A 17,580-nucleotide genomic window follows, 5' to 3' on the forward strand; every position below is an offset into this window, starting at 1 on the left:
TGAAGGGGAAGTGCCCTCCACCAACTAGCTTGCTTGCTTTTCCAGAAAACAGGAGGAAAGTATTATGATTTATTCATGTACTCATAAAAAATGCATCGACTGCCTTCTATGACCTGCGATGGGTACTGAGTGCTGGGGTTACGTGTCCTCATAGAGAGAGAGAGAGAGACACCAAACAAATATTTCCACAAATGTATGTAAAATTTCAACTATGATAAGTGCTGTGGGGTGGAGAGAAGGATTTGGTGCTAAAAAAAAAAAGGCTAAACTAGGGAATTAGATCCATCATGGCAATCAGGAAGGCTTGATAGAGAAAGGGATGCTGTGTCCTGACCTGAAGGGTGACTAGAAATTAGCTGCAGGAGGGAGGAGAAGCACACCAGGCACAGCGAACAGCGTGCTCTCAGCGCCCTTGGAAAGCATCAGAGAGCCGTGATGGAAGCAGGAAGGAAAGGAGTGGCCACGCGTGGTCCCCAACATCTACTCCCCTTCTGCTTTCTTGGGAAAGTCCCCACTTGCTCAAGGGGTCCATGTTAGGCCAAGAATCTGGGGGCGGGGTGAGGCTGACCTCACTTCTATCTCTAAGAAAGGGTTCTTGTTGGCTTAAGTAAACCATCCGTTCTGCTCACGTCATTACAGTAGATGCTCCGTTGCGCCACACTGCTTTGATTTAAATTCTGCTGCTTTGCTTTCTATACTTAGAGATGCCGCGTTACCTAACCAGCTCCTGGACACCCCTTCGCATGCGCTCAGCCTACCCAGCCAAAGCCACATGGGGGTTACCAAAAAAAGCTAGTTCTGGAGTTCTAGAATTCCAGACAGGACAGGTCTAGTTTGCTTAGCCCATCACACGCCTCTGCTTTGGCTGGTTTGACCCTTTCCTTTTGTTCCCCTCAGCCTCCTTTCTCTCTCAGCCTCTTGAAGAGGGACTCGGGTCCATGGAGACTAGGCACAGAGATGGCCAACTTTTAACTCTGATTTAATAGTGACAATAAAAGGTACCAGTGCCAGGCACTGTTTTAAGCAACTGAACGTTCTAACAACAGTCCTATGAGGAAGGAATTAATTGTTATGTCCATTTTATTGTTAGGGAAATTTTGGTCCCAGGTGGTTAAATAACTTGCCTGTGATTGCACTTATAAGGCGACAAGGTTGGCATCTGAATCCAGGGAGTCTGATACCCAAACCCAGACTCTGAATAGCTACTCTGTCTACACTGCTTCCAACAGACCAAGGTCTCCCCACTCCATGTGCTGTTGTGCCCATCAGGGGATGGAACCGTCTACGGCATATGCCTTCTCAGCCACGGCAATCTTAACTCCACGTGGGGGAAAGCTGGGGGGTGAGATTGCCCTTGTTCTTGGGGCGGTGCCTTATGGGCAATTTTTAGATGTCTATATTGCCTATGGCCCTACTAAGGGCCACGGTACATCAACAGATAAACAGTGTAGCTGTTGTACTAAAATTCCATGGGGAGAAGGGCAATTAGGGAGAAAATATCTAAAGAAGCTTCATGGTGGGGGGGTGATAACGGGAAAAAGGTTGAGGAACACATCTATACTGATCGGTTTTGTTGGGAAATGGCCAGTTCTCTTTGCCCTGGGAAGATACCCTGAGATCTTCGAAAAACACGACAAGGACATGACTCTATCATATGTATAGTAATAAAATATAACGAATATATCTGTGTAACTGTTGAGTATGCATTTCTCTGGCCAAAGTGTGAGTTCTGTGAAGGTAAGAGCTGTTATGTCTTAGTCACCATTACACTCCTACCACCCATCAGACCCAGTGTCTGGCTCAAAACAGGCATTAAATAAATAACAAATTAATTTTACGAGAGGGACCACAGAGAGCTACCCACATAGCACCCTGCCATGTCATGTTTCCGTCCACCCACCCCCTCCTTACAGGGCTGTGGAGTCACACACACCCATTAGTCATCCTTTCCCTGCCTACTCATCTCCTCGCTTCCCAGAGAAGTGCCCCAAATGGTGTTCTGCCAGCATCAACTGAATTCATGCTCTTTGTCTCCATTACGGAGAAGACTACGAAAATTCTATCCATGTTTTTTGGAGACAATCGCCTGAGTAGGGCTGCCAGATTTAGCAAATAACAGTGAGACTATAGGATGTCCTGCTAAATCTGAATTTCAGATCAACAAAGAATAAGTTTTTTGCCTAAGGATGTCCCAAATATTGCCTGGGACATACTTAGATTTATACTCAAAAATTATTTGCTGTGTATCTGAAATTTGAATTTAACTGGGTACCTGTTATTTATCTGGCAACCCTACCCATGAAATTCTAATGTATTAGATTTGGAGATTGCATATCAGATGACCTTACCTTCTTCCACAAGAAGTTTTCATCATTTTCACATTTGAGGGCGGGAGAGGGGACGTGTTAGTAAGATGGAAACATTGTACCAAGAGCCAGAAAGCAATGAATGTGTGGCATAAGCTTATGAACCCTGGGAGGTAGCTGCTAATGTTTTAGCTGCCTTGCGGAGAGGGTGGGCATTGAGCAAACCCGAGTGGGGAGGGGAACATTTCTGGGCGTGGCAAAGACATTCTAAAACAATGTCCTGCTCTGTGTACATGTGTCATGTCCAACGTTTGCAGGTCGTGTGAAAAGGTTTTATTCTGAGGAACCGCATGTGATTAAGCCAAGAAAAAAAAATTCAGATTCAGCAAAGAAACGCTGACCCCCTCATTATTCATAATAATAAACTTATTTCATTGATTAATGTCAGCCTTTCCTCCTCTTTGAAACTAAGCAAATTCTTTTTATAGGAAGGAAAATGGACATACAAAGAAATGAAAGGAGGAGTTAACCAGAATTGGTAACCACTGTATTTTTTTTTTTTAAGAGCAAAACTAGAAGATAACGTTTTATCCTTGAATTTGCTTGGACGTCTTTTTTCTGTCTTAGGTCACACTGAGATCAAGGAGGATGAGTATCACACCTCCCACAATCATGCAACAAGGTTCACTGATGGACTCTGGCTGGTCAATTTTAATGGCCCTGTTTTCCTATCTTTTGGGATGACAGAACAACCAATTGAGGAAAAGAAAAACACTGTCCTAGGCATGAAGGTAAAAGCCAATGAGATCTACCACACTGCTGTATAAATGAGAATTAAGAACATCTGGGAACTGTCCCCTTACTTTACTTTAACGTAAAAAAATAGACCGAATGTAACTCAAGGCAAAACCTTAGTCTGTGTTACAGTATCCCAGAAAGGGTCGTTTCTTCTCCATCGTCCCAGTGGTTTTAGAATCCTCTCCTACCCCAAAAGTCAACTCAGTTGGCAGGATGTGAAGCCAACAATTCGGGGAAGCCCCAGGAATACTGAACTTGGGTGGTCCACTTGTGGGAGGGGAGAGATTCTGGAGGTACGAAATGAATGTCGTGATGAAATGCAGATCTGTGGGGGTCGGGGGAGGGGGAGTCATAGCGTCTTAAACTTTCAAGGGCCCCTACTCACCGAAGCACCCGTGGGAATTCAGCTAGATTCCTTTGTACCAGATCCATGACAGATTTCACTAGCAGTTACCAAATTGTCGCCCACATACAGTGGTACCACTTTTTAACGTTCCCTCTCCCATTGCAGTGTCTCTCATCCACCCCCTTGTCTCGCTACAGGACAAAATAACCCTGTATGGAAATCGAAGGGTGGCTTCATAACCTAGTTTGTTTATGCAAATATAGATTCCGCCGGGAGAGCTTTCTACGGAGCTTTTATCTGCATACACAATCCTGGGACTATTACATCCAGCTGGGCAAGTTTTTCAAATAAGTTCATTCAACTTAGTGGAGAATGGTGGATATTTTAAACAAATTTACAAGCATGCTGGCCCAAGTCAGGGATCCTTTTAATTGATGGTTTCAGACAAATACTGGCATTTTCGTAGACATTAGAAGAGTGAAATCTCCGAAACTCACTTCTCTGTTGTCTTTACTTTCCAAGAACGTGGAGACAGAACTTGCTCTGCCTTCATTCATTGTTTTGTTCTGCCTGGGCTTCCATTTGGGCTCAGTATAAGTTTAGTTAATACAGGGAAGAGATGGAACGGACCACAGGAAGATAGAATTGTTATCTTGAGGTTAGAAGAGCATTTCCCAAAGTATAGCAAGCATACCATTGGTGGGATCAGAGATGGCCTCAGATTGTGCTATGATATTAAATAATATTAAAATCGTGAAAATACTTTTCCTTTTTCAATTCTCATCTTTCTAAGACCATTGGGGGAAAATCTCAGTCTGGTGCCGGTAGAGAAATCTTTAACATTTCCCTACTGCTGGCTAATTGCCTTTTCATAAAGCTAGAAATGGGAATAGACTCAGAGCTTAACACAAGCGAGACAGCTAGAATGTAATCTCTTTTTTTATTGCCCATATAATGGTACATTCCTCTTATGAAAAATGATCTGCTTTTCCAAGTGTGATGTAATACAAAGTTTCTTTTACAGATATCTTTAAATAGGAAGTGAGTCAATTTCAATATAAAAATATCAAGTAAATAGTGGTATATCTGCCAAAAACGATGAAGGTGGTATGCAAACATTCAACATTTGGGAAACACTAGGTTAGAAGAATAATCTCAGAACCCTGGTCCACACTAGGAAAGTAGTCTGAGATGTTTACAATTATGGGGACTTAAAATCCCTGAAATTTGATTCACATAGTACTTAATTCCCCTCTAATGATTTCTACCACCCAAGGCTCTGTCTTCACTGAAGTGGAGCAGGCTGGATACAGGATGGGCACATGTGTCATGTGGTGAAGACCAGGGTTCTTATTTTTCCTCCTATTTTAACAAGATACAGACCTTATGCCTAAAGAATTTTCTAAAGGCGAGTCCTAGCCTGGGGCTATGCAGATGCTTTTTCTTGGTGCCTTTAGCCTGGATCTCGGATGTCTTCTGCCCAGCTTGTCCATCACAGACACTTTCTGCTTTAGATGCCTTTTGGGCAACAGCAGTCACAGCTTAGAACTTTGTTTTTAAACAGAATGCATTTTTTTTCTGTTGTTTTTAAGCGCAGTAATTACTTTTTCAATTAGCTGCCGGTATATCACCCCCATCTCCCAATCACAAGACATCATGTGAATGCTTATCTTTTTCAAACTCTCAAAGACGATTTGTTAAAGTGCAAATTCACAGTCTATTTCAGGTACATGTTGATTTTCAACACAGCAACCTATTTAAATGACCCAGATTAATGCAGCTCCATTTGCTAAAGACAATGACAAGATATTTAAGCTTTGTCTACAGGACATGTAATATCCAGGTGAAAAAAATTAAAAAATAAAAACGATAACGCAGTCCCTACCCGATGATTTTTAAAAATCTAAATGCTATTGTCACGTGAAACAGAAGAAAAAAATACCTGAAGACAAGCAATTTATTTTTGCATCCTGGAGTCAAGTACTGCCACTAAATGGCTTTCATTCTCAAACTGATCTCCTCTTTTGCGGTATTAGAAACTTCAGGGAAGCAGTATCACCCACAAAAATCTCAACTGACTTCTAGATGGGCAGATCTCCTGGGCAAAAGATGTTTCTAGAGTGAGTCAGTCCACTGAGCCAAAGTGAGGGGAAATTGGAACTAAAATAGCCCAGCTACAACCATTCAGAATTGTTGACTCAAGTCACAAATGGCAGGGGATTTTGTGTGTGCAGCAGTGGAGTGTGCTAAAAATTGCCCAGGGCCAAATAAGAAGATGGACAAAAGTGTTGACATTTCAAAAGCATGAATCCAAGAACTTCAGTAGAAAAGATGTCAAGAAGGCAAGTATGAGAACCAGGTTGGTAGAAAGAGGTCTGTTTGTGGGCATCACGGACAACCTACATTCACAAAACCCGCTTTTGAGGTCCAGTTCCATCAGCACTGAGCGCATAGCTCTCTGGGCAGGGCCATGAGATTTTACCACTAGGTACTTTCAGCTGGGACCACATTCTGGGTGGGGGAAGAGCCTTGATGCCGTGAGCAGCTAAAGGGAGTGAGGGCATCAGGTCACTCGGGGAGCCACACAACACACCCACATACCCCACTGTTTATAGCCTATTGTGCTGACTCTGTGATTTCCAACAATGCAGGACACAGAACCCAAAGAGAAACATTTGGACCCAACCACTCATTGAACTTGACCCTAGCTGCCTTGTAGCAAATAAATAACCTTATGGGAAAATGCACGTAGATACCTCAGATATATCTTTTTTTCAATGGAAGAAGAAAATTCTAGAGGAACCAATCAGTACAATACAGATGTAATCCTGATGTTCAGTCTGTCCTGCTGTGATTATGGAAATAGGGATCACCTACATTTGAACAGAGCTCCAGGGTTTACCAGGCACTGTCACACCTTCATTCAGTCCTGGGGTTGGGGAGGCAGAATTTTTATTGCCCCAGTTTTACAGATGTGGAAATTTGGGTTCAGACAGGTTAGGATCACACAGCTATCAAGTAGCAGGACTGCGGCTCGAACACAGGTCTTCTGAGACAAATTCTAGGATCCTTTTCACAACTTAGCCCCTTCAAATACGGGGAGCAGATATACTGGGTTGGCCAAGCCATTTATTTGGTCCCAGTGCCTTTCAAAGCACTTTCAGTTATCAAAAGGAGGACACAAGACATTTATCTGTCACCAAGTTAAATTTCCCTCATGATTCCCGTGAAATTTAAACCACGTGTTCTACGAAAGGAAATCGGTTCTCTCAAGTGCAAAGGGAAAACATCTCTAGAAAGCAGTCATTCCAAACAAAATGTACTTTGAGGGGAACTGGCTGAATTTCTAGGATGACGGCGAAAAAGCACACACTCTCTAGGGCATCCTAACCCCTCTACTTGTTCCTTCATTTGGCAAGTGTCGACTGGTGACTATTTCATGCACCAAGCAACTGCCATTGCAGTGGAGACTAATTTTTTTCAAATTACATGAAAAACAAAGCAAGACATATTTTTTAAAAACCAAAATCTAGCAGCTCACATCTGCTTTAAATTGAGTCTCATGACTTTTGCATTTCCAGTGGCTAACTTTTACCATATTCCCTGGGTCTCTCTACACACAGCTAAAAAGACTAAGATGATATATAATAATGAGTATTCTGTTCTTATTCTGTATAAGAAATTGGTTTTTATGACATTATTTAGCCAGAATTGGCACATATTTCAAGCTTCCCACCAAAATCTTCATTAAAATACCATTAACATAAGTGGAACATTTTAAAGACAAGCTAACAGCACTATTAAATTGCTAAATATGTATATATGTGTGTATGTATATCCCACGCACACAAAATTCCAAAAACAAAGACGCATACGTAAATCCAAACCCAAACACACTTCAAATGACCTACCGTGTCTTCCAGATCTTTTTTTGTTTCAGCTTTGTTAGGCGAAACCTTAAAAGTTTGAGAAAAACCAAATGTTAAAAACCATAGTTCTAAAAAAAAAAAAACCATAGCTCTGTAGGGTGTTTCTTTTTCTTTCTTTCTTTTTATTTTAGTTCCCCGACCAGGGACTGAACCTGGGCCCCGGCAGGGAAAGTGCCAAGTCCTAACCACTGCACCACCAGGGAATTCCCTATTTCATATTTTTATTTAGGGTGGTCCACTTCACTCTACAAGTAAGGAATGTAATGAGAAGTCCTTTTAATTTAGTAGAAACCCATGGACTTCTGGGTAATACCTAAGTATACATAAGTTAACAAAATTAATATTTTATAATGAAATGCATCAGATCTTATACATTCACTAAGAGCTTGACCACATTCAAAACTGTCTCCTGGAATGGCTACACACTTTCCAACAAGTCCACCACTAAATCCAAACAAATGTACAAGCCTTTGGTGTTTGTGGCACATTCGGTTGACTTTTTCTGTTTTATCTTTTGAAGTTGGTCTTGGCCTTTGGGAATAGCCCAAACACTTGGAGATGTCTGTTTAATTATGCATTCACGCATTCAGCCCTTTTTTGAGTGTCTGGCAGGTGCCAAGCTGCGGGGTCTGAAGAGTCAGACAGGAGCAAGCAATGCAAGATGTGAGTCCCTGCCTCCACCCAGTCAAATGGGAGCTTTAGATGTAACAAGATAGTGATTTCTACAGTTTTATTTGCCATTTGAGTGGCAAAAATGCTTTGATAGGTCAGCAACTCAAGGAAGTATTTTCCAATTATTTTTATGATCAATGACCATAAGATATCCAATTGCAGTAGCATTCTACTACCACATAGCTCATGTCTCATAGTTAATCTCACAGTTCGCAGCAACTAAAGACTCCTTCACTGAAAGCCAATTCCCTTACGAAGCACATCTTGTCCCTGTTCTCCAATGTCCCAGCTGCATCAAGCCGTTTAGAGCAGTAACATTCAAGTATGCATCATTCTTAGATCTAACAAAACTTTTGAGCAATAAAATTGAGGAATAGAATAGAAAAGGAGATGAAACTGCTTACCAGAGTTTTAAGGAAGCTCATGATGGAATTATTATTCTCTGTCTGGGGGTCCTCCTTTGCAATCTCCAGTTCTTCAGGGACCCCGGGGACAGAGCAACTCACAGTTGGGATTTCCTGTCCTTCTTTTCCCGTGCCGTCAGCTATGTCCTAGGAACAAGACAGAGTTTTCATGGTTGCAACTTGTTGAATGTGGACTCTCAAAGTAATATTTTTGCTTCGCGCCCCTGTCTCCCTTACCCCCTAATTCCAGCCATACTTCTTCTGCCCACGGGGGTGTAGAACAATCAGGAGCTTATGAGAGTCACTCTTCCTTCCCTGCCCCCTCTTTCTAACATAATCAGCATTTGCAGTTAGTTGGAGGGACATTGTTTGGAGCCAGAGGCTAACAAACGCAGCAGTGCACGTTGCATCCCAAACAAAAACCCTTTTCTCCCAATTCTGCACAGAGGTTATGTATGATGCCAATATTTTGTGGTCTTCCAGTTTAATCATGGAAGATGCCTCTATCTGATATCCCACAATCCCCGCAGTGCTGAATTGTATCAACTGAAAAAAAAAGTACTGATGTTTTAAAATAATAATTCCGCTTTCAGGATCTGGGAGTTAACTGTGCGAAGGATGTGCTATTGGGACGGATTTTCCTCTCTAACTCACCCAGGAGGGTGGGATGCAGGCTGAATATCCTCCTTTTTTTCACGTTCACTCCCATGACCTTGGCCCAAGCCAGGTTACCTCAAACCCATTCATTCTTCAGCCTCGGGCTCAAGTTTACTTTCTCCACTGAAGTCTTTCTGGGCCACAGCACCCATGGAATCTACTCCCTTCTCTGAGTTTCTAGACCACCTTCTCCGGCACACTCATTTGGCACGTGGGTTACCCTAATGCCAAGGACTGGGCCAGAAGAACCTGCATTAAAAACGGGGTTATTGGGCTTCCCTGGTGGCGCAGTGGTTGAGAGTCCGCTTGCCGATGCAGGGGACATGGGTTCATGCCCCGGTCCGGGAAGATCCCACATGCTGCGGAGCGGCTGGGCCCGTGAGCCATGGCCTCTAAGCCTGTGCGTCCAGAGCCTGTGCTCTGCAACGGGAGAGGCCACAGCAGTGAGAGGCTCACGTACCACAAAAAAAAAAAAAAAAAAGAAGAAAAATTACATAAGTCAGGACTTCCCTGGTGGCGCAGTGGTTAAGAATCCACCTTCCAATGAAGGGGACATGGGTTTGAGCCCTAGTCCGGGAAGATCCCACATGCTGCAGAGCAACTAAACCCATGCGCCACAAGTACTGAGCCTGCGCTCTAAAGCCCACGAGCCACAACTACTGAGCCTGTGTGCCACAACTACTGAAGCCCACACGCCTAGAGCCCGTGCTCCACAGCAAGAGAAGCCACCGCAATGAGAAGCCCATGCACGACGACGAAGAGCAGCCCCTGCTTGCCGCAACTAGAGAAAGCCCACACACAGCAACGAAGACCCAATGTAGCCAAAAATAAATAAATGAATTAATTAATTTAAAAAATATTACACAAATCATCAAGCAGGTGTTTGGAACATGAGCCATTATGAAAGTGGTACCAGGACTAAATCTAATGGAGAGGTGCCCCACTTGGCCTGACGGAGCTATTGCCTAGGAAATAGTTATTTATTTCCAATCACTCATTTACTCACCTTCACTCAATAGCTTGCTGGGGGAATTCTGACCATGTACAAACTGTATCGAGGCAAAATGATATTAGCACGGGCTCTGAGGCCAGCCCGCCCAGACTCCACTCTCTGTTCCATCCTTCACACCAGTGCGATCCTGGGCCTGTTCCCTGACATCTGTGCCTGGGTTTGCTCATTTGTAAAAGGGGGATCAGTAGCACCTGCCTCTCAGAGTGGTCGGGGCGTAAATGGGATAATCCATCCACAGGATTTAGCATGGTGTGTAGCACATAGTAAACATGCAGTGAATGCTAGCTATTATTATCATTATCATTATTGTTACTGTCATAGTTTACGTTACTGAGCCTTGTTCTGAGCCCGGTGAGATTAACAAAAATGAATCAGACACGTTCCTCTCTCGAGATGCTTACAGTCTCACAGTGGATAAAGGCCAGCAGAGGGGGATAAGTACTCGGATAAAGAGATAAAAGAATTCCACTAGCCCACTTAGCCCTGCACAGCGTTTTCAACCAGTATTAATGCCCAGATGCCACCCGAACCAATTCGATCAGAATGTCTGGAGGTGGGGCTCAGGCGTCAATATTTTTAGAGCCCCTGGGTGATTCCAATGTGCACAAGGTTGAGAACAGCTGAAGTACAGGGACAAGAAAGGTGTGAAGATGAGGCGGCGTCTGCCCTCGGCCCTGGAGCCTGAGCTACAGGTCGACGTGCGGAGGTGGGGGAAGGATGGCGTGCTGAGGAATTTCAGACAGAGGAAAGGGTGTGAAAAACATGTAGAAAAGGATGAGGTGGGGATGGGGGTGGGGAGGGTTTCGGGGTAGATTGTTCAGGTCAACTGAGATACAGATAAACGCAAGGTGGTTAGAGAAGACCACCGTCAGTCACACTGAGCTTCCTCTCAATCTGCTGGGCAGCAGCTTATAGAGTAGGTGCTTTCTAGGTGGAAGGTTTCTGGGCTGGGGGTGGAGTATGGGGCAAAGAGCCCCGTAGCAGAAGAAGCAGTCGAGGGGCTTCCCTGGTGGCGCAGTGGTTGAGAGTCTGCCTGCCGATGCAGGGGACACGGGTTCGTGCCCCGGTCCAGGAAGATCCCACATGCTGCGGAGCGGCTGGGCCCGTGAGCCATGGCCGTTGAGCCTGCGCGTCTGGAGCCTGTGCTCCGCAACGGGAGAGGCCACAACAGTGAGAGGCCCGCGTACCGCAAAATAAATAAATAAATAAATAAATAAATAAAATAAAAAAAAAAAGAACGTAAGACTCTGCTTCCAGGAAGAAGGAGGATATAGACTTCCCTTCATTCCTCCCAGTAAACACAGTGGAAAATCCTGGACATTATGTAGAAAACAAACACAAAAGGACTCCGAGTGGTGGAGAGGAGAAGGCAGGCCAGCTAGGTACCTCAACAACAAGATGGTGGTGAGTTCCCTGGGTTTTCCTTTTGCCGCAGATATCCTGGACTTGGAGTTGGAGAAGCCAATGACCAGGAAACACCGATGGGCAAACCCTCCCGAAACGCCTGCTCGAACCAAAGGACCAGGAAAGGGCCAGTCTAGCATATGACAGAAAGCTTTTAGACAATAACTGTTCTCCACCAGCCAAACACCGTAGAAATGCAAATAAAAACCACAATGTAATATCACCTCACACCTGTCAAAATGGCTATCATCACACGAGAGATAACAATGTTGGCGAGGATGTGGGGAAAAGGGACCCTCGTGCTTTGTTTGTGGGACCCTAAACTGCTGCAGCCACTATGGAAAACAGTGTGGGGTTCCTCAAAAAATTAAAAATAGGCCTACTATATGATCCCACAATCCCATTTGTGGGAAAGAAAATGAAAGCAAAATCTTGAAGAGATGTCTCTACTCCCATGTTCATTGCAGCATTATTCACAATAGCCAAGATATGGAAACAACAAGTGTGTCTGTCTACAGATAAATGGATAAAGAAGACTGTATATAATATATATTATTCAGCCGTGAAAAAAGAAGATAATCCTGCCATTTGTGACAACATGAATGGACCTTGAGGGCATTATGCTGAGATAAATGTCAGAGAAAGACAAATACTGTATGATATCACTTATATGTGAAATTTTAAAAAGCTGAACTCATAGAAATAGAGAATGGAAAAGTGATTGCCAGTGGCTGGGGGGTGGGAGAAATGGGGAGATGTCAGTCAAAGGGTACCAACTTCCAGTTATTAGATGAATAAGTTCTGGGGAATCTAATATACAGCATGGTGACTATAATTTACAATACTGTATTATATACTTGAAAGTTTCTAATAGAGTAGATCTTAAATGTCCTCATCACAAGAAAGAGATGGAAATCATATGAGGTGATGGAGTTGTTAACTAACCCTACTGTGGTAATCATTTTGCAGTATATACGTGTATCAAATCATCAAGTTGTACACTTTAAACTTACACAAAAATTATATTTCAGTTACATGTCAATAAAGTTAGAAAATAATACCATTTATACTTGTACCAAAAATGAAATACAAAATATGTACAGGACTTATATGCAGAAAACTATACAATACTGATGAAAGGAATTAAAGAACATATAAACAGAGAGACATACAGTGTTCATGAACTGGAAGACTCAACACAATAAAGGTGTCAATCCTCCCAAGGTGATATACAGGTTTAATGCAATTCCTATCAAAATCCCAGCAAGATGTTTTGTAGAGATAGATGAGATTATTCTAAAATTTGTAAGTCAAAGGAATTAGAATATCTAAAGCAATTTTGAAAAAAAAGAATTAAGTGGGAAGAAGCAGGCTTCCTGATTTCAAGCCTTGTTATTTAGCTATAGTAAGCAAGGCTGTGTGGTACTGGTGGGTAGAAGCATAGACACATAGTTGACTGGGCCAGAAGAGAGAACCCAGAAATAGACCCACACAAAATGTGCCCAACTGATTTTTGACAAAGGTGCAAAAGCAATTCAATAGAGGAAAGATCATCTTTTCAATAAAAGGTGCTGGAACAATTTGACATGCACGGGAGGGAAAAAAAAAAAAAAGAACTTCAATCTAAGCTTTATACCTTATACAAAAATTAACTCAAAATGGACCAAGGACTTCAATACAAAATGTAAAGTATAAAACTTTCAGGGGAATTCCCTGGTAGTCCAGTGGTTAGGACCCTGTGCTTCCACTGCAGGGCGCACGGGTTCAATCCCTGGTCAGGGAACTAAGATCTCACATGCTGTGCAGCAAGGTCAAAAAACAAACAAACAAACAAAAAACAAAACAAAAAAAAACCTTTTAGAAGAAAATAAGAGAAAATTTCTGGGATCTATGGCAAAGAGTTCTTAGACTTGACATCAAAAGCATCATCCATAAAAGGAAAAAATGATGAACTGGTCTTCATCCAAATTAAAAGATTTTGCTTTGTGAAAGATCCTATTTAAAAAAATGGAAAAAATGGGACTTCCCTGGTGGCGTAGTGGTTAAGACTCCGCACTCCCAGTCCAGGGGGCCCGGGTTCAATCCCTGGTCAGGGAACTAGATCCCACATGCTGCAACCAAGAGTTTGCATACCACAATTAAGGAGCCCGCGTGCCACAACTAAGAACCAGTGCAACCAAATAAATACATACATTTTTTTTAATGGAAAAAAAGCTAGAAAGGAGGAGAAAGTATTTGCAAACCACTTATCTGACAAAGGACTAGAATCTAGAATAAATAAAGAATTCTCGAAGCTCAACAGTAAAACAAACAAAAAATTCAAGCAATCCAATTAGAGAATGGCAAAGACATGAAGAGACATTTCACTGGACAAAAGATATAGATGGCGGGCTCCCCTGGTGGCGCAGTTGAGAGTCCGCCTGCCGATGAAGGGGACACGGGTTCTTGCCCCGGTCCGGGAAGATCCCACATGCCGCGGAGCGGCTGGGCCCGTGAGCCATGGCCGCTGAGCCTGCGCATCCGGAGCCTGTGCTCCGCAACAGGAGAGGCCACAGCAGTGAGAGGCCCGCGTACCGCAAAAAAAAAAAAAAAAAAAAAAAAAAAAAAGATATAGATGGCAAATAAGCAAACGAAAGATGTTCAATTTCATTAGCCATTAGGGAAATGCAAAGTAAAACTACAATAAGATGTCACCACACACCTATCAGAATGGGTAAAGTGCAAAATAGTGACAGTTTCAAATTCTGGCAAGGATGCAGAACAACTAGATCACTCATACTCTGCTGACGGGAATGCAGAACGGTACAGCCAATCGGGAAAAGTTTAGCAGTTTCTTAAAAAACTGAATATGCAACTCCAACATAACCTAGCAATTACACTCCTGGCTTTTTTTTCCCCCAGAGAAATGAAGACTGACATTCACACAAAACCCCATACATTAACGTTTATAAAAACTTTATTGTAACGGCTGAAAACTGGAAATGACCAAATGTTTTTCAATGGCCCTCATATTTTACTGATTGAAGTATATACTATTTCAGTCCTGAGGCAGGGCTGAAATTTTGGTATTATCAACTAAAATTTAAAAAAGAGGGGCTTCCCTGGTGGCGCAGTGGTTGAGAGTCCGCCTGCCTATGCAGGGGACGCGGGTTCGTGCCCCGGCCCGGGAAGATCCCACATGCCGCGGAGCGGCTGGGCCCGTGAGCCATGGCCGTTGAGCCTGCGCGTCCGGGGCCTGTGCTCCGCAACGGGAGAGGCCACAACAGTGAGAGGCCCGCGTACTGCAAAAAAAAAAAAAAAAAAAAAGAAAAGAAAAAGAATATATTCTTTTACCAAGCGATTCCACTCCTAAGGGTTGGTTTTAAACCTCAATTCACATAAGTGTGAAATAACAAATACACGAGCTTATTCACTACAATGAGGTCATGGCAAATGTCTGGAAACCTGCCAAATGTCATTAATAAGGTCCTGGCTAAATAAATCATGGTACATCCATTCATTGGAAAACTATGCAAGTGTTACAAATGAGGAAGCTGTACAGATATAGAAAGTAGTGTTAACTGGGAAAAAAAAGCATGGGATAGAACAGAGTGTATATTATATTACCATTTGCTTAAAAAAGAAGGAATTTGAATTTATACTTATCTTTTGCTTAATATATGCTCAAGAAAGACTCATTTAAAAATACAAACAGTGATTCTCTATTGCGGGTGGCATTGGTAGAAAAGTATACCGTTTCATAATTTCTTATTTTGAGCTATGTGAATGTATTATCTATTAAAAATTAAAACAAAATGTGGGCAACTAATTCCAAATTTTAAAAAACATCCAGAGGGCCACACTCAACGCAGTTTGGAAGACGATCCAGCCCAAGGCCACCAGTTTGTGGCCTATGCCTTAAATATTGGGTTATTTGTAGGAGCTTTGTCCTTAACTACAAATACGTCTGTGCTATTCTCATGAGGCCTGCAGATCATTCTCAGCAAAGAGAAATTTTAGATAGAAACATAGGCGTTCTCCAGGAAATATCTGGAAACTTCTTTTTAAGCAAACAGGTGTCCATGGTATCAGCTTGTTTTTCATCCATATGGAAGAGGCCTGTATTTTTTTCCTTTCTGTTGGCTTCCAAGGGCAAACAGATAGGAACACTAGTTAAGTGATCACAATTTGTAATGTTGAAAAATTGTGCTGCCTCATCCTAATTTGATTGCCTATAATAAAATGCATATGGAACTTCTGGTACCTTCCTTCCACTGTAAATTGTCAATTGGCTTTCGTTTTTCTCTAAGCAAGGTCTGCATTGTCCAAGTGAAAATACAAGTGAAGGCAGGACGATCAAGGCTAAAAAAAGCTTTGTCTGGAACTATTTGTGATGAATGTCTACCTCATCTAGATGTCCCCACCGATTGTGCATAACGGTTTCATTTTGAATCTTTGTACCGAGAAATCAGTGTCTAACAGGCAGTTTAACACAGGAAGATTTGTCTAAAAAAATGTTGACTGGTACAGAAACCCATTACTCTTTTCCATCTGTTGGAAATTCGATCCACAGGCTGTCTGGGATTAAAGGGAGGAGCTATGTTTCCTCTCCCACTTGGTTGCCCCAGCGGCACAAAGGGCATCATCTGCTCAGCAACAATGTTCTCTAGACATACATCACGTCTTTACTTTTTTTCTTCTGGGAGCACATCACCTGCATACACCCATTGTCAGACTGGGGATGAAAAATGGGATTTGGTTAATTCTTAAAAATAAAAATTTATCCTCCAATTTCCATAGAAGGGGAAGCAAATTACTGAAACAAGCAGGAAGGAACTCTAAGAACAAAGTCTACCAATAATATTTAACGGAACGTCAACATTTCCCAAAGAGTTGGGCTTTTTTTTGTTTTAAACTTTGTTTTACTACAAAGCCCAAAACCACCGAAGGAAGGTCTACCCCTGTAGCTAATTTTGTATTTTTATTTTTTCCCACTATAGCCTCCCAATGCACATCAACGGATAAAAATGCACTCACATCTTTTAAGCAAAAATTAGGAAAGAACGCAAGTAGCACAACCTTAAGAAGTGCCAATTACGAAAGGGCTTTGAAAACTGCCACCCACGACAAAATTCCTCTTTCCAAAATACACATGAGCTATACGTGTTAAAAATCAGTGTTATTTCTGAGCAGGAAATTGCCACACAAGCTCTGGACTGCACAGTTCCGGAATTACCGTGAGCGAAAATAACCTGTTAAACCGCTTGTTACTACCGCAGTTTCTAATACAGTTCAGGATGCTGCAAGCTTCATAGCGCTATCTAGTGGAGGAATCAGGAAATTACCTAGATTGTAGTATTTTCCTTATACTTAGGCAGTACTCAGTGCTTACTTGCTCTGTTTCTAAAAAAGAGAAAATCTAGATGAGCAAAGAGTAAAAATATAACATGCACCCATTATCCCATTACAGAAAATAACTACTACTAACAATTCGCAATTTTTCTTTCCACACCCCTCTTTGGGTGGAAGGATGAATATGTGTGGGCAGGCAAGGCAAATATGATTTTTACCCAAAAGGGACCTTTCTGTATATACTATTTTGAAAGCTGCTTTTTCCTTTTTTTTTTTTTGGCCACACCACGTGGCATGTGGAACTTCCCCAACCAGGGATGAAACCCACACCCTCTGCAGTGGAAGCACAGAGTCTTAACCACTGGACCACCAGGGAAGTCCAGAACCTGCTTTTCTTATTTAACATTATGTTATAACCGTCTTCACATGTCAATACTTCTATTTCTATGTCATCTTTGTTATGATGTCCAGTGTAAGGGTGTACCACAATCAGTACAAAAACCCTGCAATTAGATCTTTTAGATCTTCCCAACTTTTCTCTTACAGACAATGCCAGACTTAAAAAAAAAAAAGCTTGTGGATAAAATGTTGCCCATTTTCTCAATAAATTCCTAGATGTCAAATTGCCTTTTCAAACCTTCTTAAGGCTTTAAAATTGTGTACTGCCAAAGTGCCACGGTTGAAATAAACTTCCTAGTGATGCAGGTAGTTAAGAAATTAT

At 42.3% G+C, this 17,580-nt stretch overlaps 1 protein-coding gene across 13 annotated transcripts in view; it reads right to left on the reverse strand.

Annotated features, from left to right (window-relative positions):
* The window catches only part of BCAS1 (brain enriched myelin associated protein 1), a 67,967-nt gene that overhangs the window by 39,019 nt on the left and 11,368 nt on the right, over positions 1 to 17,580 (reverse strand). For 9 of the 13 annotated variants that reach the window (XM_067708539.1, XM_067708542.1, XM_067708541.1 and 6 more), the window contains 3 exons: positions 8,456 to 8,602; positions 7,362 to 7,406; positions 4,834 to 4,968 (listed from right to left, as the gene is read on the reverse strand). In XM_067708539.1, coding sequence (XP_067564640.1) covers positions 4,834 to 4,968; positions 7,362 to 7,406; positions 8,456 to 8,602 — 327 coding nt within the window. The remainder of the gene's footprint in view (positions 1 to 4,833; positions 4,969 to 7,361; positions 7,407 to 8,455; positions 8,603 to 17,580) is intronic. The other 4 variants (XM_067708544.1, XM_067708543.1, XM_067708551.1 and 1 more) reach the window with 1 other exon arrangement.

This window comes from Pseudorca crassidens, chromosome 15 (genome assembly GCF_039906515.1).
Source record: "Pseudorca crassidens isolate mPseCra1 chromosome 15, mPseCra1.hap1, whole genome shotgun sequence".
NCBI classification, from domain to species: Eukaryota; Metazoa; Chordata; class Mammalia; order Artiodactyla; family Delphinidae; genus Pseudorca; species Pseudorca crassidens.